Source organism: Podarcis raffonei, chromosome 5 (assembly GCF_027172205.1).
Source record: "Podarcis raffonei isolate rPodRaf1 chromosome 5, rPodRaf1.pri, whole genome shotgun sequence".
Classification (NCBI taxonomy): Eukaryota; Metazoa; Chordata; class Lepidosauria; order Squamata; family Lacertidae; genus Podarcis; species Podarcis raffonei.
In genome coordinates, this window is record NC_070606.1 from 59839886 (window position 1) to 59866469 (window position 26584).

The 26584-nt window shown below is 47.9% G+C and overlaps 1 protein-coding gene across 2 annotated transcripts; it reads left to right on the forward strand.

The window, feature by feature from the left end:
* Positions 1-1516: 1516 nt before the first annotated feature.
* UBTD1 (ubiquitin domain containing 1) lies at positions 1517-24870 on the forward strand. 2 transcript variants are annotated; one of them, XM_053389496.1, is made up of 3 exons: positions 1517-2052; positions 21729-21956; positions 23730-24870. In XM_053389496.1, the coding sequence occupies exons 1-3, from the start codon at positions 1983-1985 to the stop codon at positions 24113-24115; spliced, it is 684 nt and encodes a 227-aa protein (XP_053245471.1). In that variant the 5' UTR covers positions 1517-1982; the 3' UTR covers positions 24116-24870. The 2 variants fall into 2 exon arrangements, with proteins under 2 accessions (XP_053245471.1, XP_053245472.1); XM_053389497.1 differs by lacking the exon at positions 1517-2052 and adding an exon at positions 6352-6507.
* The last annotated feature ends 1714 nt before the right edge of the window (positions 24871-26584 follow it).

Consider the following 26584-nt stretch of genomic DNA (forward strand, 5'->3'; position numbering starts at 1 on the left):
CTCAAGTTTTCAAAAAGCAAAACTCTGCATGCTCTTTTTTATTTCTTTTTAGTATCTGGATTAGCAAAGTTCTCTCTCTCTTGCTTCAACATCATAGCAGTTGTAAGGCACTGGTGGCACTTGGGATGAAAAGAGGCATGTTAATTGTGTACTTCAACTGAGGTATACACACAACTATCTAAACCACACACACAACTCACACATACTTCAGAAAGGCCATTAAGTCCAAAAGGTCTGAAATTACCTAGCTGCACCACTTGCCGACGCAGCGTTACCTTCAAAGGAAGAGTTATGAGATAAGAGATATAATGGAAGAAGTAGGAGGATAGGTATGACATATCCAACACTCTTGATGGGACTAACAACCTGAAAAAGCGACACCTGGATTTGAATGTGTGTGACCATTTGCGGGTGGCCAAAATGGTAACTGACACCAGAGATCAGAACAAAATCCTGAATTTGCCAAGTCCTCTCTTCATAGCATCCAGCATTATTATGTAACCCTGGTCAGCTTTCCCAGTGGACACCTCTGCCGCACTAAGCTGGTTTCCCAGTGATAATCAAGGCCTAAGACTGACAGGTCAGAGAGAGCATTAGTTTGATCATCACTCCTCAAAAGCAGATACACAGAACCTCTTCGCTGCCAGGCTGTAGCTATCTAAATTGTTCAACTAATACTGTACTACATTATCGTTAATATGTACATCAATATAACACGCTGCTTTACAGAGTAATAAAAGTAAAGGCGCACCCTTGACCAAAGTATTTCCCCAGCCCCATCATAGTAAATTGAGGGCTGAGGGTTGAAAAGCTTCATGAAAAAGGCAGGTCTTTTTAAAAAAAGAAACAGAGGGATTGGAAGGAAGGAAGGTGGCTCCCTTTCATGTTTTGAAAGGGAATCCTATGCACCCAGGGCAAAGGTGAGGCTCTTCCACTGCCCATAGGGTAGACTGCCATGTCAGTCTTGCTAAATCCAACTCCCATTCAGTACAACAATAACATTGCCTGTTACAGATTATTGCTGGGCAAGCCGGCTCCTCTGCAAGGTAACAGGACTTTGGGATGCCAACCCCAGCAGGACCATCTGACTGCTCTAGCATTTGTTGGCATATAAAGAGCCAGCCTTTGCAAATTATTATTATTATTATTATTATTATTATTATTATTAATTTCATATCTATACCGCTTTATATTTTAAAGAAAAATCTCAAAGCGGTTTACAAAATATTAAAACATCAATAAAACATTCTGAAGAAAGTCAGATATAGAGTATACAGTCAAAGCAACATAATTAACAGAAAACTAAAATATTATCTTAAAAGATTTCAAAATAAAACATTACAAATCTGGCTGCCCTAAATTGGGCCTGGAGGTCGCGCCTCGTGAGAGTTTTAGGAGGCGACTGAGGAGCAAGTGAGCCGGGGGCGACGGCTAGCAGCCGCGCGCTACGAGCCCAGGCCACCTCCTGCTGCTCCCGCTGTCGGGGGCGCTGGCCCTGCTCGCTTTCTCCCGCCCCCGCCCCCTGCAGAGTGGTAGCCCGGGTCACGGACGATCCTCTTCCTGGGGCTGGCAGAGAGAGGGCGGAGTAGAGGCCGGGCTCCTGCCGCCGAGTCACATGCTCACCTGGAGAAGGAGGAGGAGCGCGAAGTGTCTCCCAGGGCCGGGGGATCCTCCCCGGCTCAGATCCCCAGCTCTTCGCGGAGTAGCGGCTGCAGCAGCGGCGGCGACGGCGGAGGCAGGCATTGGAGCCGCTGGGCCGGCCTGGGCTGGATCCAACCTGAGAGGGCAGCAGACCTTAATCGGCGCCTCCCGTTCCGCAAGACTCCAAAGCCCCGTCTGGAGGGAGGCGGAAGCGGCGCCGCACAAAGTTTGCGTGCTCGTCCGGAGGGCGGATTGGGGATCCGGCTCCATGCGGAGCGGCAGAGCCCGGAGCCGGGCTCAGGCGGGTAGATCCATCGCAATCGCAGCCTGGGGTTGTCGCCATGGGCAGCTGCGTGGGGAGGCAACACCGAGAGCGGCCGACCACCCCGGGGCACCCGCGCAAGAGAGCAGGTGAGCGCCGCCGGTCAGGCACCCTCTCGGTGCCGTGGCAGCCGGAACGGGCAAGGGAATCTGGGCCGCTGGAAACACAACCGGGGTTGGGCCCTTGCAGACACTCCCCTGGGGGCCCTTTGCTGGAGAATTAACTTGTCTCAGATCCCCCACTCCCAACTGCCACCATAATCGGGCACCGAGACCACTGCCAAGACTGGGAATAGGGCACCACTCTGTGACTGTCTTGAGTGGGCATCGGATCTTTCAGGATTGGGCCCGGATGAGGGCATAGCGGAGCGGACGGTAATCTATGTGCTTCCTCTCCTGTTAGCGATGGGAAGATTCGGTTTGGGGGGATTTTTAAATGACCTGGATCTACTGGGTGGTCTGTACTTCCTCGGGGAAGCGTGTGGGATGTGTGTTAGTAAATGTATTGGTGGAGTAAGGCTCCCTGGAGCAATTTGGGTTTCTACTGATCCCTTAACTCCGTGTTTAGGAAGAGTGTGTGGGATGTCCCAGAAACTCGCCTACCGGATTTATGTAAGAGCCAGTCCGGCCCGTCTCACCAGATGGGTTGGAAGTGCAAACTACTGTTTCCCCACTGGCTCAGAAGTACAAGTTTGGGCTTGGGGCTGCTCTGAGGTCAGTGGGCTGCCACCTCAGGTTTCAAATCAGAGTAATTTTATTATTGCAGATTTACTAAAAGCACTTTTATGCAGCTTTATGTGCTGTTGCGGAAACAAGTAGTGCACAAATCGTAATAAGATGCATTGTAAGCCATACAAAAATAAAAGAGCAATATAAAATCCAAATGATACAGTGTGCATAGTGTGGCTAGGTCCTAGCAAGAACATTTCCTTTGCCCTTGCTGCTTGATTGGAAACTTGTCCTGCAAACCATCATTAGGTACTCTGGTCCATGTGTGGGCTCCAGGACAGATACCTTTACAGCATGTGCTAAGGCCACATTTGCTGCTAGAGAGATTGCAGCCTTCTCTGAACCTAGGTGCAGAAATTCATGTCCATTTCCAGGTTCAAGGGCCCTCCCTGCTAAGTCTCCTGCAAAATGATAAGAATTGAGCTAGCTTAGGCTTTGCTGCCTGAGTCTGTGCATGTGACCCTGTGTGGTGTGTGCCCATGTGCGCAAGACCTGCCCTGACTTTTCTTAGTCCAGGTCAGTCAAGAGCACAATTGGTTCCCACCCCAGACGGCTCAGATCAGCCTCACTCTGCTGGAGCTGCATTAGTTGGATCAATAGCAGAAACCGCTTTAACTCAACAAGCTCATCAGCAGTATTTGGCATTGGCGGCAGTGCACACACACATTGATGTAGGGTTTCTGGAGACAGAACAGTCGACTTCTCAGCAAGAGAGAGGCCTTTGTGGACATGAGAGCATCTAAGGTACAGTCTGTGTACGGCTGCTTCGGGTTGATTATGGTTTTTCAGATTATTGGTGGTGCTAGAGCCCTGATTAAAACCATGCGCTTGCACTGCCAGAGTGATAGGTGACACCTCCTCACATGCTTCCTATAAATGGGTATTTTGGGAAGTGTTGTTTAGGGGCTCCCAGGCAGCCACTCTGCAGTTGCTACTCTGATTTCACAAAGAATTGTGTCCTGAGGTGTCCCTCCACGATGCCGTGAGACTGGATTTAACTTTGCTGAGCCCTGCACATACACCGAGACCGGACCCCACCAGCAGCACACGCTGTCTGCTCTGATCTATAGTTCATGGTGGTCTGAACAGGGTATGCATCTCTGCATGTTCCCGCTGGAGAACTTTACCCACTCTAGTAGAGATTGGGCTAATAGGACTCATTGGCAGAAACCCTGAAATGCTTTGGCACCATAGTGGCTATTTCACTGTGTGGCATGAAGGTTTATACTTGACACCCTGCTTTATATGATACTTGAACTGCTCACTTCATGCCTCGGGTATAGGAAGCTGTTGTCTATGAAAGCACAATAAACTAGTCTTGAAAGTGCCATGGCACTTTAAATATATATATATATATATATATATATATATATATATATATATATATATATTGGTGCTACTGACCTAAATGCTTCCAACTACACTTCTGGAATTTATTTCTTGGAAGACCTGAGCATGTACTTTAAAACCAAAAGTAAACACTTGGCACAGTTTGTAAGTCTTTCTTGGCAAATCGCTCTGGGCAGGAATGCCTAGCTTTTGCTTGTGGGGAGCACTGGCTGGAATCTCTATTGCTGTTGGGCTGGGTTGTGAGAAACAGGAAACACTAGCTTCCTTGTAGAGCTCATGTTTTGCATGTAGAAGGTCTCAGGATCAATCCCTGCTATCTCCACAAAGAGCTGGGAAAGCCCTCTGCATGAAATCCTGGAGAACATCTGACAGTAAGTGTAGACAATAGTGAACTTGATGGAGCAGTGCCTTGACTTAATACTTAGTTCCATGCTGGGAAAAGGATTTAAGATTTTGTTAGTCTAATATCTTATACAGCAGGGAGTTGGCACCAAGAAGCAGGATCTTCTGGGAAAGGATACACTACTCAAAAAGAATAAAGTTTACCCTAATGCATTTAGTCCTTTTATTTAACTGTTTTTGCAAGCATGTCGGACTCCTGCTTTTGTTGGGCTGCAGTCCTACCCACTCTTACCAGGGAGTAATCCATATTGAGTACACATTGGGGCTTGCTTTGAAGTTAAAATGCATATAATTGTGTTCGTAAAGGAGCAGGCTATCTCCCTGCCGCAGAAATCTTGAGCTGCTCTGTGGTGGTGTTTACCTTAAGTGCTTATGAAAAGTTGGGCTGGCACTCCTGGTGATGTATTGCTGGCATTTTGCAAACGCAGGCAATGTGAGCTGAGCTGAGTCTTCAAGAAACAGCAAAAACATGTCCCTGATCTACTCATCCAAGAGTGTGAACTGGAAACTGTGCAGTCAAGTGCAATGCAAGCATTTTGGCTGATGGGATCTGCTGAGTTCTGGACTAAGCAAGTGTGGACTTTAAAAATATTTGGGGGTGTGAGTTGCACCAGAAGCTTAGAGACCAACAAAGGGAAGCTCTTACAGAAGGACTCTTCTTTCACTAGAGAAAAATAAAAATAAAAGGGAAAAAGCCCTGATTGGGTTAAGGGCATTGAAGATCCCATGGAACTATGAAAATAATTTGGAGCACTGATACCATTGCTGAACTCCAGCACAAGAATGACTTTTTGCCTCCAATTATGACATAGTGTCAACTTAAAGGCTATGATCTTGGCTTCCGGTCCTAAATTATGGGTCCGTTACTATAAGTCACTGCACTTCATCCCAACTATGGGCTGGGTGGAATGATACTTAAGTTTCCCTATCCCAACTCTCTGAGGCTCAGGCTGTTTTGGACACTATGTTCTTGCAGCTTCAGGGTTGTTTCTTGTGTCTGCATGCATGGGTAAACATAATATGTAAATTGCTAACACATGGACCTGCTTTACTGATAGGCCTATGAAATCCCATGATGGTTTGGGAATTCTGGTTTTCACAGGTCTTTTGATGAGTCAGGCCCATATGTTACCAATTTACACATTCAGTTTGCCCATGCATGCACATGACGTCACTGAAATGATTCCTACATATGCCACGCAAGTGTAGCGTGTGAACCTATCCTGGAAGAAATTCATCAGCTGGTTTGGGTGTTGTGCAATGTGCAGTTGCCTGGCATGCTTCTTTCTCCGAGTACACCCTATCATAATCAGAAACTGGCCCCACCAAGGGACTGCAGGACTGACTCATGCCTTTGCTCTGCTCATGCAGCCACGGATTGCAACTGCCTGCGTGTTGCTCCCTGCAATAATTACTGTTTTGTAGGAGGCAGAGAAAGGGAAACAGGAAATGGGGAGGGCTGGGTAAGTGGGCTGAGAGCAACACTTGTAAGTTACACCTTCCCAAAGAGGAGGCTGACTGCATCTGATCCATAAAGAACAAGCAGGGGGGCTGGATATCATATGTAGAGGGAGAGAGGACTTCCGAGAATCATAGGGCTGGAGGAGAGGTGGGCTTATAGGCCACCAGGTCTAATCCCTGCTTGAAGAGACCACCACCACCACCTTCCTTGATGAGAATTCTTCCTTGTGTCACCACAAGCGTATTGCTGTTGAGTCTCTTTCTTTTTGCTGACCCCTGCTTGCCCTGCCTCTGTTGATGTTATTGACTGATTTGCTTTGATGCTGTAGGTAGGCAGGGAGTTGACCTGTGCAGTCCAGGAGGTCATACCTGCCTTGGTGGCCGTTGGCTTACCTACTCTGATGTCACAATGAGGCTTGCCTGGCTTGATTGTTTGCTGAGGCCTTGGAATCTGTTGGGTTCTGTGGACTGCAAGCGTCCTAAGTGAGACCAAAGTGCTCTTCTGTGGCGAGATGGCATTTCACGTGATACCATGCGGGTGCTGAGTCAGATCTGTTGAGCCATCCTGGGGCTTTTGAGAAAGAGGGACTTGTGGTTTCTAAGGTAAGGGAAAGCTAGAATGTTAAATACAGTGGTACCTCGGGTTACATACGCTTCAGGTTACAGACTCCGCTAACCTGGAAATAGTGCTTCAGGTTAAGAACTTTGCTTCAGGATGAGAACAGAAATCGTGATCTGGTGGTGCGGCGGCAGCGGGAGGCCCCATTAGCTAAAGTGGTGCTTCAGGTTAAGAACAGTTTCAGGTTAAGAACGGACCTCCGGAACAAATTAAGTACTTAACCTGAGGTACCACTGTACACGTGATTGACTCGTGTTCAACTGCATATACGTGTGGTGCCAGGAAATAATTAAATCGTTCAGTTCAAACTTGGAAATGGTGGGAGAGCTGGAGAGTCCTCGTGGCTCATGAGGAGACCCTCCCTGGAGCCTGAAAAGGACGACAGTGAAGGTGGAGGAAGCCCCAAAGAGACGGGAGGGGCAGTGGCACTTTGTTTACACTGCTCAACCTCCCCACCTAACAGCTGATGTGTGGGGTAGCGCAGCAGCAGCAGCTTCCCCGCATGTCCTCCAGCCTCCTGCCAGTCCTAGAGCTTCAATTCTAGTTGTGGATATTTCTGGTATGAATTGAAGAAAGAGTGGCAGAGAGGTTGTTTAGAAGGTGCTCCCCACTTTATGCGATTTCAGAGGGCCCAGAACGTAACCCACACATAAGTGAGGGGAATGCCTGTACTGAACTATGCTATGGTGGTACAGTATTTTAGAATAAATGGCACTGTAATGACCCTACCAGCCCTGCTGGGATAAGACAATGGATTAGTAGACTAGGAAGTTTTTCCGAACTGGCTGAAATTATGATACTGCTATCAACATAGTGTGAGCTGACCAATGTGTTCTGATAGGACCCAGCCCCTGGGTAAGCAGGTATTCCTGATTACTGTCTGCCTTCTGCCCTTTTTCATTTGTGTCATTAAATTCCCTGTTTTGGATTGAGCTTTGGTTTGGACTTATTGCCTGGTTCAGCTGAAGGATGGGTACAGGCCTAAGATCCTGGTTATCTTTGTGTCCCACAGGTCAGATTTTAACCCCCTGGTTATTTAATGGAAGTCCCACCCTGTCTGTCTCTGTTACTACAAGAGCATCTTGCAAGGTTGGAAGCTGTGTGTCTCCTACCCTCTTTCTTCTTTGGCATGGTTCAGGTTTTCAGCAAGCTAGTCCTGTTACCTGCATGCAACAGTTCTTCTGGCAGGCTTTAATCTGTGCCCAGCCCCCAGCTCCCAGGCCTGATTGTTTGCTTAGCTCAGAAGGTGTTGCCCAGATGCCTCCCTGCAGAGCAGCTTAGGCAGGAATTCACACCTGGGAGCCTAAGTTTACACTTACTGCTGCTTGAGGGTGTGGCATCGTCAGTGGCCTTCAGAACCCGTCAGGGAACAGATGTGCACAGGCTGTCAATTTAAAGGGGCAGATTTAGGGTATCTTATTGCAATGCCCCCTGCCTTGTGATTCATTCCTGTCCTGCTGCATCCTCAGTGTTGGTGAAAGACAAGATTGCCTGCAGCTGAGCCCATTCTGTGTTGACCAGATCAAAATAGGACAGGATTTCTGCACCTTTAATAGTTGTGTAGAGGAGGAAATTTTGATGGCTACAGCTTGTCACATTGCAGAGTTGAGAGAAACTGCACCCAGTAGAATTCTCCTGTCTGCTCAACTGTTTTGGGGCCATATCCTGAGCTGCGTTTGGTTAGCCTAGCTGACTCACAAAGCTGGGGTCCTTATTTGCTGACAGGCTGGCACGCCACTGCCTGTTCATTGTATTCATAACCCTCCCCTCTTCTGCACCATGTGGCACTTCCCTAGAGTGCACAGGAAGAGCAGTGCCAACATGACTTCAGTTAATGTGGCTTTTTCAGCAGACTTCTTTCTTTCTTCTACTGTTTGGGCCCTGGAGTCAATTTTGCAAGGCTGGTGCTGGGAGACCATTCTGGCTTTGCCCAGTCGAAACCAGAATACAGTTCTCAGGGAAACAAATGCCCTTTGCGACATAACCCAGCATGGCTCATAAGAACATAAGAAGAGCCTGCTAGATCAGGCCAACAGTCCATCCAGCATCCTGTTCTCACAGTGGTCAAACAGATCACTGTGGGAAACACACTAGCAAGACCCAAGCCCACCAGCACCCTGCCCACCTGCAGTTCCCAACAACTGATATTCAGAGATTTACTGCTTCTGGCAAAGGAGGTGCTACATAGTTACTGTGGCTAAAAAAGGTAAAGGTAAAGGGACCCCTGACAATTAAGTCCAGTCGTAAACAACTCTGGGGTTGCGGCGCTCATCTCGCTTTACTGGCCGAGGGAGCTGGCGTACAGCTTCCAGGTCATGTGGCCAGCATGACTAAGCTGCTTCTGGGGAAACAAGAGCAGCGCATGGAAGTGCCGTTTACCTTCCCGCCGGAGCTGTACCTATTTATCTACTTGCACTTTGACGTGCTTTCGAACTGCTAGGTTGGCAGGAGCAGGGACCGAACAACGGGAGCTTACCTCGTTGTGGGGATTAGAACCGCCGACCTTCCAATCGGCAAGCCCAGGGCTTAGTGGTTTACACCACAGCGCCACCTGCGTCCCTAGTTTCTAGTAGCCATCAATTTACCATCTCCTCCATGAAATTGTCTAATCCTCTTTTTAAAACCATCCAAGTTAGTGATCATCACTGCCTCCTTCAGGAATGAGTTCCACCGTTTAACTATGTGCTGCTTGAAGAAGTACTTTCTCTTATCTGTCCTGAATCTTTCAATATTAATTGTATGCCAATGAGTTCTAGTGTTGTGAGAGAGGGCGAAAAATCTTTTCTCCATCCACCTTCTCCACACTGTGCATAATTCTATGTCACCTCCCACTTACCTTTCTCTAAACAAAAAGTTCTGGATGGCCTCATTAAAGGGGGGGGGGCAAATCTTGGATGATCCCGCAGCCAACTCTGACATTTTCCAGCACCATGTAACGTAATTCAGTGGGCAGGACTGTCCTTGGCTAATGCATCATGCACTTACCAATCCTGGTGGTGGTTCCCTTCAGAAAATGCTGATCCCTTCTGTTTTCTTGCAGAATGCCTCTTTTGTGCACAGGCAATTTGTCATCCGAGGGCTCATGCAGGGCAGAAGGGAGAAAGAGAGTGGGCACAGCTGTGTCTGAAGGGCATGTCCAGGCAAGAAACGACGGAGCTGTGTTAACACAGTGCATGGGAGCATCTTGCTTCCAGCAACACAAAAAACAAAATGCTTATGCCCTATGTGTATCCCCTTCTGTGACCACAGATGCTACGTTTATGCTGTGTTGTCCCCAGATGACTTCTGGATGTGCAGTATTCCAGCCTCCTCTGTTCCTGTCAGGGTGCTTATTAATGTGTGTTGCTAAGGAGCTGTGCCTGCCCACCGGCAGATTCCCAAGGATGGGCAGTTGAGGAGTTGCGATTTACTGCATTCACACAAAACAGACAACACTTGTAGGGAGAGATGTTCGGGATCCTGAGGCTTAGTCGTCATCTTCTGTACCTGGTTCTCTGCCTTGTCCTGGCAAGAACTCTTTCATACCCAACTCATTTCCATATTAGCCACATGTGGTTTTATGAGACTCCTAAATCATCCCTCCCTCTCTGTGTTTCTCTGTGAAACCTCTTCACCGGGGCCTAACAGACTGTTACTGATTGCAGGCTGCACACCAGTCTTCAAGTCCACTGGGCTTTCTCCCTGCCTTCTGCTTTTGGTGCAGGAATTGCTCTCTTGTTTCCTTGCTATGCTGCGTGAGGGCACACATGAAGCATTTTGAAAACAGTAGCGTGCTATATGGAAACCATTGCTGTTATGCATATTTTCAGCTCAGGAATATCGCCGGCTCAAGAATGGCAGGAGGATTAACGTTCAATGTGTGTTATCACATGCAGTCTCTACCTTCATAAGGACCTAATAAGAGCCCTGCTAAGTCAGACCTAAGGCATCTTTAGCCCAGCATCCTGTTTCCCACACTGGCCAATCAGATGCTTATGGGAAGGAATCCCACAAGAACTTGAGAACAGTACAGTGGTACCTCGGGTTAAGTACTTAATTCGTTCCGGAGGTCTGTTCTTAAACTGAAACTGTTCTTAACCTGAAGCACCACTTTAGCTAATGGGGTCTTCTGCTGCCGCCAGGCCGCCGGAGCACGATTTCTGTTCTCATCCTGAAGCAAAGTTCTTAATCTGAGGTACTATTTTTGGGTGAGTGGAGTCTGTAACCTGAAGTGTATGTAACCCGAGGTACCACTGTCGTTTCCCTGCAACTGGTGTTCAGAGGAACCAGAAGCACTATATCCTGGTGTAGCAAGCAGCCATCACAACTGGTAGAATGTGAGAAGCCATTAATTTATTAACACCCCTTTTAAAGATTTTCAGCTAGTAACCATCACCACAAAGACCAGGAAACTAGAGTTTCCTAGGTTCTGCCAGTGGCATCCACAAGGGATCCTAACACTGACTTTGAGGGTTTTGGCAATGATATATGGTACACCCTGAAGCAGTAGAGAGCGTGTTGCATGATAATGGCCCACTGGGCTGAAGATAAATTCTGAGCTCGGCCTTGCCTGTCCTCTCCTTACTCCCTGTCCTGCCCACATCTTTGTGGCCTTGGTGTTAAACAGCTGGTTCCTTTTCTGTGCTGTCACCTTCCTGATTCAGATATTTCAGTTGGATCCAACATGTATACATTCCCTTTAATAGTTTGCTCTGTTTTGCTTCTGGGTACTTGGTTTCCAAAGGAATTAAGAATCACATATTCCTACATTGAAACAGATGCCACCTGACTCAGGAGAGGCAATGGTAGAAAGACCACCATAAGTTGTCTTATGTTGTTCAGACTGGCTACATGGTTCCTTCTTTTTTCAGCTTGCCTGATTTAGAGAGAGATTTATATCCCACATTGCCAGTGCTCAGTTTCAGAGGGGTAGTCAGGTCAGTCTATACAGTGGTACCTCGGGTTAAGAACTTAATTCATTCCGGAGGTCTGTTCTTAACCTGAAATTGTTCTTAATCTGAAGCACCACTAATGGGGCCTCCTGCTGCTGCTGCGCCGCTGCTTCACGATTTCTGTTCTCATCCTGAAGCAAAGTTCTTAAACCAAGGTAATATTTCTGGGTTAGCGGAACCTGAAGTGTATGTAACGCGAGGTACCACTGTATTGTAGCAAAAGCAGCAAAAAGTCCTTTTTGTGGCTGTAGCCTACATATTTGGTATGCCTCAGTTTTGTGCATTTTATGGTTACAATAGCAGGTACATGATTATTTAAATATTTTCTGACCTGAGATCCTTCGTCCAACAGACCACAAACATTCATTTCTTCCCAGTGACACTTGTTTCTTGATTCTTGATTCACCTGCACAGAGGAAGAAAGACTTTTAAAACAGCCTCTCTTTGTGTGTGTGTGTGTGTGTGTGTGTGTGTGTCCGTCCGTGTCCGTGTCCCCAGCATGAACTTAGTGTAGCTTGTCTCTTTCCTGTGTGCCATTTCACACAGGGATCCCATAAATCTAATATAATGGTTGTCTTGATATACGATCAAATGTTTTAATTCTTCTTTGTGAGGCTAGCATAGGAGAGCCACTTTATCAAGTCATGAGCTGTTCCTTCCTGTCTGAAAAAGGTAGCTGAAGTCATTTTTTAAATGCCATGGTAAAACCAGTCTAGCAACTTGAAACCTGGCTTCCCCTCACCCACAGAGGAACACCTTGCTTCTGTAGTCAGCTACTGAACCTGCCTTCTGATTCCTTTGTCTAATGATTAGAGTACATTGCTTCCTAAGACAGTCGTAAAGCCTAATTCTTCATGTACTGTATACGTTTTACATTTGGCTCCCTCCTTCACACAGCCTTTGGGGTCACACCCTCCCATAATCTGAGTAACGTTAGACATGCCATCATTTGTTTTGCACTAACAGGATGAACCATTTTAATATCATACCCCCAAGTAACCCAGAAATCAACATGTTTTCTTTGTAGCGTATAATTATGTCCGTAATTTTGGTCTTGTTTGCCACAGAGATGACTGGGCCAGGTGCAAACGTAAGTCCGGGGTGCTCTAGGTATAAAGCAGGACTGCCAGGCTTGAGGGTGCTGAGTTTAAAACATGGCAGATTAGAGATCTTGCCTGATTCCCTTCTGGCATGTTGCAGACACAGTGGATGTGCTGCCTGTACAGGTGAGCTCCCGATGGTAGAGCTAGAGATTGTGTTTCTGGGGAATAAAGAAGAAAGTATATTGAAGTGGAGATGGGGGGGCGTTTAGGTTAGGCTTGGCAGAGCAGGAGGGGAGCTCAGCCCATTGTTCTCTGAAGAGGGAGACAGCTGGGGAGTGGGAGGCAGCCCATCCCCACTTAAGCTGGGAAGAGGGAAGTTTGGGGGGGGTGTGCAGACTCAGGTCAACATGTGATAATGTGTCACTTATCTGAAAACACCCAATCAGGAGTTGGTGCCAAGGGCGTGTGTGTGTGTGTGTGTGTGTGCAGTCAGTGCCCTCCTGCCTTGGTGAAGGAGCCCCAGTTCCTTTGAGACTTGATAGTGATAGACAAGCAGGCTCCGTTGTGGGGAATCGAAGCTTGTTACAGGGCACAGAGAGAGAGAATCTGACCCACTGCTGGCGATTTCAGTTATCGGCTTGGCGAACTTGATCCTTCCACACTGCACGAGTGCTGGCTGGGCCTAGCAGCATCCCTAGTCTTCTTAAAAAATGTGGTTAGTTTTGCAGTACAACAGGTTCTGCAGAATAACGATTCCTTAGCATGTTTTTTAAACCTGTTGTCTGTTGATCTCCTCGGATGCCTCCCAGCTCTTATGATTATGATTATGAGATAATAATAGTTGCCTCCACAGGGCTGATTGCAAGTGGAAGTTAGGTAATGGAGGGGGGGGTCCGGACAGATCATGTTGTCTTTTCACCTGGGTTTGAAAAGGACCTGAATATTTCATTAAAGAAAACCAATAAATGGCTGCTGGCACAGATGGGACGAGGCTTTTCCTGAGAGTCCCTAGGTTCCCAAGAAGTTGAGGGTAGTGCCTATGCATTTGCACTTCTGCTGGAAATGGTGATGAAATATTTGGCTGGCCGGATCCGTAACCTGAAACAATAAGGCTTTGGATACACTCCTCTCTGTAGTGTTGCTGCAACAGCCATGACTCAGTGGTGGAGCACTTCTTTTGCATGTTAGAAAGTCCCATTCCCTGGCATCTCCACACAGGGCTGGGTTTGTTCTCTGTCTGAAACCCTGGACAGCCAGCAGACAATGCTGAGCTTGATGGTCCAGTAGTGTGACACTGAATAAGGCAGCTGTTTCCTGTGTCCTTGTGCCTTCTAGGAGGAGACACCCCAGGCAGGATATTTTCTCCCCAGACTCATCAAATCTGGTACTTGGAGAAAGGAGGAAGGAGATTTCACACCACCTTCCACACACAACTGCAGTGTCAGGAATGAGTGGTCCGTCTTGAGCTACTGTGGGATTTTGGGGGAGCAAAAACCTACACAACACAAAAGGAACATCTTGCAGCAGGGTAAGGTGTCTAGAACCTGTGGCTGAACTGGCTGGACTTTGGTGGCAGCATCATTAAATAGCAGCAGCTTTGCACTTGCTACCTAAGGTTGGTAGTGGTTGCCGCTCACTACTTCCCTCTCTGCTTTCTGATCATGGATTGAGAGGCTGAAAACAGTTGTTTGAGATTGATTCCTGTGCAACCTTCTGCCTGGTTCTTGAGCTGAGCACCGACTTCATGAAAGACAAAGCAGGGGTCCTGGGTTTGGAAGTAAACTGGATGTCTCCTAGCTCCTTCTCTGAACCAGAGAAGGGCAGACCCAACCTTTCATAATCCTGAAGCTCCTTCCGATAGGGACCACAAAGCTGCCTATCACTTTAAGAGCTCGGAGAAAGCAAGAGAGCCTGTGCCAGGCAGTGACAGTGCTTCCTGGGCAGAGGGACCATAGCTGCACACTCTCACTGCCTTCTGTCTTTTAAAGTAGCAGGTGGAATGCCCAGAGTTGTTCTCATCAGTGCCTGATTGGCAGGTAGACCTAGAAGCTGTCTCAGGGTTGTCCAATGGGGACCCAGCCTGCTCTGAAAGCAGCCTTTGTACCTCTTCAGTCAAAGACCATTTCCTCTGTGTGCTGAGTTGCCTGGAGCCAAAGGAATGGTGTCTCTTGTCTATGGAGGTGGCTGCTGCCTGTCTCTTCCTCTGCCTACTACTGAGCTAATGGTTCCCACGCTAATCTCCTTGAGAAGCTTAACTTAGCTGGGGGCTGGGAGAAGCCAGGAGACTCTACCTATGGCCTGGTAATGCCAGCGGCTTGCTGTGGAAAGCAGGTGGCCAAAATAAGTTCTGATTTTGCAGTGCAAGTAGAAGTTATTTGCCTTTGCTCCTGTATTACAAGGTGCATAAAGGAAACTGTTTGCCCTTGGGGTTCAATTAGCTCCAGCAGGGGGCCTTGCTAGTTCCCCCATCCTTCATTGCAGAAGTTGTCTGCTAAAGATGCCACATAGCTCATTTTAAACAGGCCTGACCTGTTTTTACTTGCCATCTGTCCAGGTTTTTGTTTTAATTCAGCTTTAATGCCGGGCACCAGGCCATTTAAAAAGCAATTTACATATTAAAATGGCGCAACTACAATATTTCATATGCAAATAAGCCACAGCTCCTTTTGGCTGTGTAAATGTGGGAACCCTATTGCCAGGCCTGCCTCAGGTGCCCCTCCTCCTCCTCCTCTGCAGGTTAAGGACCTCTAACCAAAGTATCCTGGTCCCTTAGTCGTGATGGCAACTCCCCCTTCCTATCCGGGGCAGCCATAAAAGGTTGCTACCACCTGTAAGGTATCGGTGGAGCCATCCTCAATGATGCAGTGGCCATGTTTGGGGACAAGGGAAGGGCCACCCAAGTTTGGGACTTGACTTGTCTCTTGCTTTTTCCAGCTTTGTTCTCTCTTTCTGAGAACATGTCTTGCCCCTGGCTTTTCTCTTCATCTACCCACCCTAATTAGACTTAAACCTGCAGCACAAGCTTCTTATACAGCTGACTTGAAGCTAAATCCCCTTGCAGAGCCAGCCTGGGCAGGGTCAGCTCAGGAAACTGGCCTTCTGCTTCCTCCACAGAGAGCGCTGAGCAATGCACCTCTGTGAAATGCATGAGGGGCGAGTGTTGTGGGGAGGCCTCCCCTCTGCGCGCCCCTTGAATCCGGAGGACATTTTCCTGGGGGATGAAAGGGCCACAACGGCATTGGGGGCAGGGCGAGAATTATTGTCTGGAAAACGATGTTTACTCTGTGTGCCTATGATTTCATCTTGCTTGCACTCATGGAATCCGTCACAGAATTTGGCACCCATAAATTCTCCGTTTTCCTGTTAAAACCACACATCTGTTGCTGTTACGGCTGTGAACAAAAGCTGGGACACGTGGGCAGTGTTGGGTGAATTCCTCGACGCCAGAGGACCCTGTGCAAGACTTCCAGCTTCAGGGGCGGGTGTGGGGAACAGGGACAGGGAGGTGTTTGGGGCTTCCCTTGGGTGTGTTGTTCCCATCTCCCTTGCGTCTGACCATTCCCAAGATCCAACTCATTTGAACGTTTCAATCTTGGAAGCAGAAGACAGTATGCGCACACACAAAAAGCAAAATACGTGCATATTTTGCATGATTTCCATAATTTATTCAGGTCACCGAATTTGAACCTCCTTGGTGCAGAAATATACACAGCCCTCATTGTTCGTCTTTCCTCCCAAGTACCAAGGAGAGGTTGTTGCGAGATAAGAGTCAAACAATATTGCATTGATTTTTCCAAAACAATTAGTCTCTATGATCTCTTCTGCTGCAGATAGTGACCCCACAACCCATGAGCAGCTGCTCCATAACACTTACTTCCTGGTAACCTGGTGGTTACAGATTCTGTGCTGTGGTGCTTTTGTGGTGGGTGGGAGAAGTCAGCTGGGAATGAGATGGGAGCAGAGAGTCACTATTTGACTTTGTCCCAATGGGATCCATGCAGGACTTGCTCCCTTTGCTAACGTGGCACTTTTACCCAGGATGGGAGGGGGTAGCTTTTACTTTCCCAGCTATTTAGTGGTCTTATGAATATTGCATGAGAATTACAGGCTCCTAAGAAGGGGAATGGCTCTATATTTCGCTCCCTGTTCCTTGGGAGCCAGGCTAGTGGCTAGCTGTCCGTTCTGGGATTCCAGGGCAGCCATTTCCCCCAGCAGTGTGTGTGACTTTCTGACCTGTTCCAGGGTTGTCATTGGCTAGCAAACTCTCCGTACAGGTTTTATTTCTGCAAATGGTACTGAAGCACTGCTCTTTCTCACTGCTCCCATTAAACTGCAGCTACTTACCCCAATCAATGTCTTCCTGGCCATCTCTAGTACCCCTAGAGATTGTGGCTGGTTAATTACATCCTGGCGGCAGGTATTCCAGTCACCGCATCTCGTGGGGTTGGGCTGGATCAGAGTGCTTGCTTCCCGCACATCTCCCCCTCTCCCTCCACTTTCTCCAGACTGAACATGGCAAGGAGGCTGAAATCTACAGTGAAAAGGACACCAAAGTCTACAGCAAGCAGCAGCATTCTAAGGGCTGCTTGGGAAGCAGAGGAAGCCTTGCAGTGAAATCAAACCTTTGGCCCATCTGGCTCAAAATTACAGAGGCTGATTAGCAGCGACTCTCCAGGATTTGAGAGCCAAACTGCACATGGCACTGAATGTGTCGCTTGGAATCGTCTCAGGGGTGTTGTTGTTGTTTATTTAATATTGGTGCAGGGCCCTAGTTTTCATCAGGACCACAGTGCAAGGGGTGGGGAGGTTGAACCCAGTTAACACACACACAGACAAACAAACACACACACACAACACACTGTTGTTAGCCTAGTTACAACCAACGGTTGGGGGAGTTCATTGGGAATGTGGGGAGGGAAGGAGCCTTCTTGCGCTTTACAATCCTGATAAAATCAGGCCTCCTTGTGCCTGCTTCTAAAAAACCAACCACCACAAAGTGTTTCCAAGTGATACATTTGGCATCACATGCAGTTTGGCCCCTTGACAAGGAATGTTTCCCAGCCCTTCCTGCAGATGCCAGGGGCTGAACCTGGGACCTCCTGCAGGGAAAGCATGGGCTCTGCAACTTGAGCTGCAGCTCTTTGGAGGCTCTGTGCCAAAGAAAACCTCAGGAGACCTTGCTCAGGGCTGCCCTCCGGCTGTATCTAAGATCCGTTTCCTGCTTGGGACCCATTATGGACATGACGTCTGACTGTTCACCCATCAGTGTAAGACTCCTAAAGACATGGCAAGGCAGGCCTGCTCACTTGGATCTTGTATAGTGCTCAGCCTTTGACCCCTGGTCTTATTTGTCATCCATAAAATTTGGTCTCCAGCTGTTTGGGACTGCAACTCCCATCATCCCTAGCTACCAGGACCAGTGGTCAGGGATGATGGGAGTTGTAGTCCAAAACAGCTGGAGGCCCAAGTTTGGGAAACCCTGATACTCACTATTGCAGGCATGAGGAACATAAGATACTGTCTTATACTCAGTCAGACAAATAGTCTATACAGCTTAGTATTGTCTTGTTTTTTTGTTTGTACCCTGCCCACCTGACTGGGTTGCCCCAGCCACTTTGGATGGCTTCCAAAATATGTATAAAAACAAGATAAGACATTAAACCTTAAACTGCTTTGCTATACAAGGCTGGCTTCAGATGTCTTCTAAAGGTTATATAGTTACTGCTCCTGGATTAACATCTTCCCCATTAAAGCTTTTATAACCCACTTTTTTTCTCTGAGGAGCTCAAGGTACTCCCCCTCCTCAGTTAATCTCCACAACAACCCTGTGAGGTAGGTTAAGCAGAGAGGCAGTGACTGGCCCAAAGTCACCCAGTGAGCTTCCTGGCCAAGTGGCGATCTGAACCCAGATCTTCCAAGTCTTAGTCCGACACGCTAACCCAGCCTTTCTCAACCTTGGGTCCCCGGATGTTCTTGTACCACAACTCCAATCATCTCTGAGCACTGGCCATGCTGTCTAGGAATGATGGGAGTTGTAGTCCATCAACATCCAGGGAACTAAGGTTGAGAAAGGCTGCTCTAACCACTACACCACACGGACTTAAAATAAAAATCAGCATTTTAAAATTCTGCATTTTTTAAACTGTTCCCATCTCCTTTTCTCACCCTCCTGTCCTGCCCCACTCCATTCTCTCATTCCTTTGAATGGTTAAATCAGACAGCTTTAGAATGGGATTGTACTTGCTGTGAGCCACTGTGGCAAGTGTAGCCAAAAGGTGGGTGCAAAAATAATAATAATAATAATAATAATAATAATAATAATAATAATAATAATGACTCTGAGGCACGCTTGAGTTGGGGACTTTGTCTGAATGCACTGCCATGTGAGAGATTGTCATGTGACTTGGCATTTTCAAAGGTTCTTTCTATAGTCCCCTCATACTCTGAAGCAGAGAACATGACTCACAATTCCATCTCTTCCCCACTAATTACGCTCTTAATGTTAGTGCTCCTTGGCCCCGTCATTATACTCAGTGGCGGGTGACATTCACTGGGTTGTTTTGCAGAGCACCAGTTATATCCTGAGTCTCCAATGTAGTATTCTTATTTGTGGTTTCTGTGTAGACCCACCCTTGGGCTATGTGCCTCTGCTCATGAGAGCTGTGGAAGTCTGTAGAGCAGTGGTCCATGGTCTGCAAGCTGCATTCAGAGAGCTCACGGTGTGTCTGTGGATTTGGGCTGGAGACAGGAGCTGGCCCACCCATCACATAAAATATTGGCATTGATTTTTAATTGTATCTTATTGCTTTTTTATTGCAGTGGTTCCCAACTAGCTAAGTACTGCAGGCCCCCTGTATTTCAAAAGCCAAGCCACGGACCCCCGACTTTTAAAAATGTTGATATCTCTATGGTAGTTTTTGTTGCGTGAATGGTGCCATGGATCCCATGGGTGGGTTACAAACCACCAACTGGGAATCACTGTTTTACTGCATTATCTTTTGAATTCCGTGGAATTCTAATTGAAATACTGTTGACCCGCAGCTTATGTGCATTTAACTTGTGCGATCCCAGCTTTAACTGGTTGTATCCCAGAAGGCAGAGGGACGGCAGAGTGGGGGGGGGACCTTTGGCAACCCCACCTCCCATTGCACACACCTTGGGAGAGCCGTTCAGAGGTGCAGGAAGAGTCTGTAGCTGCCTTCGAAGAGACTGCAGAGGTGCAGGGAGAATGCTGCGCTGTGCTTTTTATGGTTTTAAAATGTTATTTAGACTATACACAATTTTGGCTTTATGTTCTATCCCCCAGAATGTAACCCCCGCATAAATTTAGAGTCAACTGTACAATAAAACGCTACGTATAAGAGATTAGCCTTCAAAATTGCACTGCTATCCTCCATCAGTGCAACCATTTCTGGGTAATCTTCCCTCTCTTCCTCCATCCTCTGATTCTCCAGAGCAGATTTAGGGGAGGTGCAAGGGGCCTGTGGAAGGAGGAAGGAAAGCCCCATCATTCTCGTGGGATCGTTTGGTTGGCTTCCGCTAGCACACCAGGTTAATTGAATTTGGGCTAGAGGGTTGCATTCAACTAAGTCTTACTCAAAGTTGAGCCACTGAAATGAATAAACCTGAGTTAGTCATGTCCATTAACTTCACCGTGTCTGCTATGAGTAGGACTAGTATTGAATACAACCCAAAAGAAGCCATAGAAACCATACAGCATCTAGCACAGCACATTTGCTGCAAAAGGAGAAAATAATAATTTAAGTGCTGTGCTGTGACCCTCAGCAATTTCAAAGTGGTCCCTGGGGGGAAAGTTTGGGGACATAAGATGAGCCTTCTGGATCAGACCAATGGCTCTTGTAGTCTAGCATCCTGTTTTCACAGTGGCCAAACAGATGCCTGTGGGAAGCCTGCAAGATGGGCTGTTCCAGAAAATGAGCTGAGGAAGGGATGTGCCTGCCTCTCGGAACATGCTCCAAGGGGTGTAGCAAACACCTTCCTGTGTAGCCCAGAACATTCCTGGCAATTTCACATCTAGCCCAGTAATTAGGCTTGTAACGTTGGTATTCTTTGCCACATCATTATCCCCAATAGTAGGTTGCAATCCCCGTATTATTTTGCAGAGCAACAGTTATGACCTTCCTGAGCTTGGATATGTTTGTTAATATCTGACACGGCATTAGCTTTTTGTGCCAAATCATCTCAAAAGGTGGCTCATGTTTAGTTTGTTATTCTGTACACACACACACACCAAGACTATCCACACAACGCTGCTTCTGCAGCTTCTCTCTTCTTTATAGATGTACATTCTTGCAAGCTTTCCTGTGTTATGCTCCGTATGTATCCTATTAAATTTCATCAGTTTGTGTTCTCGGCACAGATCTGCGGTGTATCGAGAGCAAAAAGAAAGTTTGTCCTCTCCTCCATGGGGCTTTTAGCCCCCTCCAGTTCTATACTCAATTAAAAGAAAACGTTTCATAGCCTTCTCTGTTTAATGCTGAGTTATTATTTCCCGAGACAGCTTTCCACTCAAATTGTGAGGCTCCCTGCTTTGTATTAGCTGTTCCTCAACTTGGTTGCGTGCACAGTTTTTGGATGACACATTTAGAAAATATTTGGAAGGCCAAAACAAAGCTAAGATGGAGAATGCAAGATTTTGTGCAGAGATAAAACGGAGGAAATGTGCCTGTTCGGAGTGGGAGATTGAGGAGAGACATGGGAAGTATTGAAATGCCCCCCTTTTAAATCACTGTTAAGAAAAACGAGTTTCCTTTAGAAGGGAGGTATAGGGGTGTTTGTCGGCAGATATGCACCTGCTGGCTTTGTTTTGGGGTGCCTCGTGGATCCTGCATCTGGTAAAGCAGCAGAACTTGAATAAGACACTCAAGAATCCATGCCACAATTATGAAGAGAGCCCCGATGAACTGAACTTTTCTCAGCGGAGCCCCTGCCTTGCTGTAGCTCATCCTTTGCCAGCCTTGCGACTCACCAGACTCCAGCTCCCTGGCTTATTCTCTGGCTAATTCCCTGTGCTATAAATACTGCCTGGGGTGACAAACTCCCTAAGGCTCCGGTCAGGGCGGTGGCCGTGCAGGAAAAGCTCTGCCAGTGGCTACGTGACTTGTGCCAGGCTGTGAAAAGGGCGGGGCAATGGCTGGCAGAGGAAAGGGTCTGGCTAGGGTGAATCTCTTGCTTTGGGGCACCCCAAAAAACCTCCCTCTCCTTCTGCAGGTCGCAATGAACCTTTGAAGAAAGACCGTCCCAAGTGGAAGAGCGACTACCCCATGACCGATGGGCAGCTGCGGAGCAAACGGGACGAGTTCTGGGACACGGCACCGGCCTTCGAGGGCCGGAAGGAGATCTGGGATGCGCTCAAGGCTGCTGCCTATGCAGTGGAGGCGAATGACCACGGGCTAGCGCAGGCCATTATTGACGGTGCTGGAGTGACCTTGCCCCACGGTATGTGATGCAGGGCGGGAAGGGGGCAAGAGAAGAAATAGCACAGGGCTAGTTCTTTCTGCTTGATCTCTTGCCAGTGGTAGAAATCATGCCCTGTGCTGTGAGCGTAAAATGGGAACTTCTATCCAGGCAAAAATCATAAAGCAGAAATAGGCAATTGGTGCTCCTCTCCAGGTTCGTTGGACTGCAATCCCATAATCCTTGCATGGCTGTTGGCCATGTTGGCTGGGCTGATAGGAGCTGGGAGCTGCAGGGCCAGAGATTCTCCCATCCCTGTCTTTAGGGCCTGAAATTCCTGTTTGAACCCCCTTGCCTGCCTGCCACAGTACAAGCACACATGTGCACTTGCAAGCCCAAGATAGCAGCAAATGTGTGTTTCTCACCATGCATATTATGCAGGTTAGACACACACGGAAGTAATAATTGGCCATGCCTCCCTGCTACTTGTCTCCACTGTGAGAAATGTGTTTATTGCCACAAAATATATGAAGTGTCCTCAGAGCGGGTACTTCCAGGATTCTTGAGCTCTTTTGATCCCTTCTGTACACATTTGTTCCTGGAATAAGGACAACATTCTCCCAAGATCTGAACAAACTGAGACAGCTTTGCACTGTACCTGCCACTTCACTTTCAGGAGGAAAGAGAAAAAGTGCCAGCTTCATCCCTGTTACCCTGTGTACTAGTCTCCGTATGGATGAAGCATTTATTTGTTAATTTATTAACATTGTATGCTACTCTTCCTCCCAACATCAAAATGTTAAAACAATACAATCTTAAAAACAGAAAAAAACATGTACAACTTTTTGAAACAATTTAAAACTGTCTAAACACATTTAAAAGCAGTCACATACCCTCACAGCTACTATTTTCAAGGTTGTCACAGCCAGTACCCATCAAATGCCTGTGTAGTGGCACCTGCCCTGTGGAACACCCTCCCACCAGATGTCGAAGAGAAAAACAACTACTAGACTTTTAGAAGACATCTGAAGGCAGCCCTGTTTAGAGAAGCTTTTAATGTTTAACAGACTATTGTATTTTAATATTTTGTTGGAAGTCGCCCAGAGTAGCTGGGGTATAAATAATAAATTATTATTATTATTATTATTATTATTATTATTAAACTGAGAAGTTTTAAATTTCTCCTGAAAGCCAATAATGAGGGAGACAGATGCACTTAATCCTGGAGGGGCGTTCCACAAATGGGGAGCCACGAACAAGAAGGCCCTGCCATGGGTCAAAATACCAACTGGGCAGTAGCCAGAGTTAGTATGACCTACAGGGCCTCACCTGCCAATCATAGGGCCTGGGGTGCTTAATGTTGCAGGAGATGCTCCTTTAAATACTTGGTTCCCAAGCCATTTAGGGCTTTGTACACCAGCACTCACATCTTGAATTGGGCTCAGTAACTTGCTGGCAGCTGGGGTGTGATAGGTGGCTGGGCAAGGTTGTTTGGTTAGAGAGTTGGACTAGGACCTGGGAGACCAGGGTTCAAATCCCCACTTGGCCATGAAGCTCACTGGGCGAGCTTGGGCCAGTCACTTTGCTCAGCCTAGCCTACCTCACAGGTTTGCTGTGCGGATTGAATGAGGAGGTGGAGAACCACGTAGGCCACCTTGAGCTCCTTGGAGAGGAAAAAAAGGAAATATAAATAAATAAGGAGAGGAAATGGAAAGCTTACACTGAGTTTGGTTTAGAATTGAGGGGAAGAGACTGGGTTCCGTTCCCCCCTGTAAGCCTCTCACGCCCCCTGCTGGCGCTTTCTTTCTCCTGCAGGCTCCCTCACGGAGTGCTATGACGAACTGGGTAACCGCTACCAGCTTCCAGTCTACTGCCTGGCCCCCCCTGTCAACCTGATCATGGAGCGGAGCGAGGAGGAGGGCGTGGAGCCCCCCGAGCCAACGCCCAACACCCGGCGCGAATTCCCCCTCAAAGTCCGCCTCTCCACGGGCAAGGACCTGCGCCTGAGCGCCAGCATGACAGACACTATCGGGCAGCTGAAGAAGCAGCTGTACGCCCAGGAAGGACTGGAGCCCGCCTGGCAGCGCTGGTTTTTCTCGGGCAAGCTCCTGACGGACAGGAGCCGCCTGCAGGAGACCAAGATCCAGAAGGACTTTGTCATCCAAGTCATCATCAACCAGCCGCCTGCACCGAGGAACTGAGCTGGAGGCGGGTGGTGCGGCGCCCGGCCTTCAACCCAGGGACTGAGATTGCAGGAGGCTGCTCTTGCTTCTGGAGGGGGGGCCCAGCGGGTGGCGCCCTCGGAACCAGGGCCGGAAGGTTCCCCGGTGGCCCCTGAGAAATTGCACACACTCACTCGCTGCAAGAGGCAGCAGACGGAGTTGACAGTGCAGATGGGCAACATTGAAAGTGGTTTATCCCCGTGGTTTGTCTCTCAGGGCCCTTTGGGGCCAATTTTTTTAAACTTCCCAGAACCCCAAGGATCGGACCTCCCCCCTTCCTCCCAAATTATCTAGGCTCTGGGCTCGGCTGGCACCGAAACACATGCCTCCCCCCCCCTTGCTCAGCTCCAGTCCGGGCTGAGCTGCCTGCACTTGAGCCTATATGACGGATTGTGGACGCTGTCTCCTGGGCACAGCTCTTGTCATTTGGGCACTGAGAAGCTGGAGACCAAAGCGTCCCTGACATGAGGGACCAGGCTGGGCCCAGGGCTGCACTATGTGGGTCAGAAGACCCTACCGGTTCTGGCTTCCCATTTCCAGGCCACTGAATGAGACCTTGAGTAATGCTGAGGTTGGCCCTCTTTGCACAATTTCATGGGATGAGCCCAGCGAGGCAGCTGCTGCTCATCCTGGTTTTATGGGCAGCCCCTCAACCAGATAAGGTGCGATACGGGGGAAGATGGTTTGTATGTATAGGTATCAGTGTAATTTATCAATAAAGCCTTTTCCAACTAGCCTGGAGCCTGATTTCAGCCGGGAACTTGCTTTGGGTGCCTTCGCTTTCTGCGAGCATCAAACGACTTAAAGAACCGGCCTTATGAACTTGGTAAGCTGGATTTGCTTTTGAAGGAAGCGGTTGTCAGGCTGACCTTTGCAGTGCAATGCCTGAGCATCTCCAGAAGGGCAATGGGCAATTTGCATGAGGCAAACCAGATAGGAAAGACTGTAGCTCAGTGGTAGAGCAATTGCCTTCATGTGGAAGGTCCCAGGATTAACCCCAAGTGGGGCTGGGAGGGATTACTTCCTGAAGCCGTGGAGAGCCTGTTAGTGTAGACAAGGCTAAGTGAAGTAGACCAATGGTCTGTCTCGGTATAAGGCAGCTTCCTGTCTCCCTAGGAACCTGAAACTCAAGTGAAATCCAAATTTCAATGTGGAACTAGAAGTTGCCTGGAGTAATGTGGCTGTTAACCAGAAAGTTGGTGTTCAAGGCTATCTAGGGATAGCCTGGATGGACTAGATGGCCCTCAGAGTCCCTTCTAACTTACTATTCTGTGATTCTGTAAACTACATAGTGGCCACTATAACAACAATGGGGGGCTGATGCAACATGTGGGGAACCCTCTGCTTATTTCCTCCTGTGCTTCTCCCTTCCAGGCCTTTTTCTTACCTTCTTCCCTTCAGCCAGTCTTGTTTCCCTTTTCACAGCCTGGCTGGAAAGGGGAGAAATACACACTGCCTGCACAGAGGCATTTGCACAGAAGAGGACCAGGGAGCGAAGGTTTGTGCACCACTTGTACCCTTAGCAAGGGGAAGGAAATGTGGGTTGGGAGCCCCCAGGCTCCCCTTGTAAGATCTAGCTTGGCCTTCTGATCCAAGCTCTCTGGCCACATCTAGTCAAGAGGTTTTTGAGACAACGCACCAGACAAATACGTTGAAAAATGGTACCACTAACACGTCTTAAGCTTATCTTATTGCTACAGTGGTCTTTCTGTTTTTAAAAAGGATGCATGCCCTCTGTGTACAGGTGCTAATTGCCCACCTGCAAAGCACAAAGGAGAGAGGGGAGGGCAAGGGAAATGAAAAGAGCAGAACCCGTGTGGAAGATCCACTTGGCCAAGCTCTGCTTGATGGAAGGTCAAGCATGGACAGAAGTGCTCAGCAGTTCACATGACATGTGTACAGCACTGCTTCTGAACATTTACACATGTGGTCTTCTGCATTACTATTTAATACTATTATTACTATAGTCTGTAGATCTCAGGACAATTTACATCATCATCCTCATCTTCATTATTATTATTTGTATACCACCCTATACCTGCAGGTCTCAGGGCAGTTCACAACATAAATATAAAAAATTGTTGTTGTTGTTTAGTCATTTAGTCATGGACCCCATGGACCAGAGCACGCCAGGCACTCCTGTCTTCCACTGCCTCCCGCAGTTTGGTCAAAATTGATAAAGAATACAGAATGCATAATAAAAATAGGAACAACAAGGAACCCCAAATCCCCCCCGTTATTCAAAGGCAGAGGTAGTGATGGCCACCAACATGAATGGCTCTGGAAGAGGATTAGACAAATTCGTAGAGGATGAGACTATTATAGCCACTAGCCCTGCCGGCTATGTTCTCCCTTCACTGCCAGAGAAAGCATGCCTCAATACCAGTACTTACCAGTTTCTCCAAAGCAGTGTACAAGATTTCATGTGAACCAGCATCCACATCTAGT

Bases quoted from the DNA above. Each gene is read 5' to 3' on its own strand.
- UBTD1 (XM_053389496.1), top strand. From the start codon at position 1,983: ATGGGCAGCTGCGTGGGGAGGCAACACCGAGAGCGGCCGACCACCCCG. The intron at 2,053-21,728 runs GTGAGCGCCGCC...CTCCTTCTGCAG, and splicing joins GCACCCGCGCAAGAGAGCAG to GTCGCAATGAACCTTTGAAG. The intron at 21,957-23,729 runs GTATGTGATGCA...TTTCTCCTGCAG, and splicing joins TGGAGTGACCTTGCCCCACG to GCTCCCTCACGGAGTGCTAT.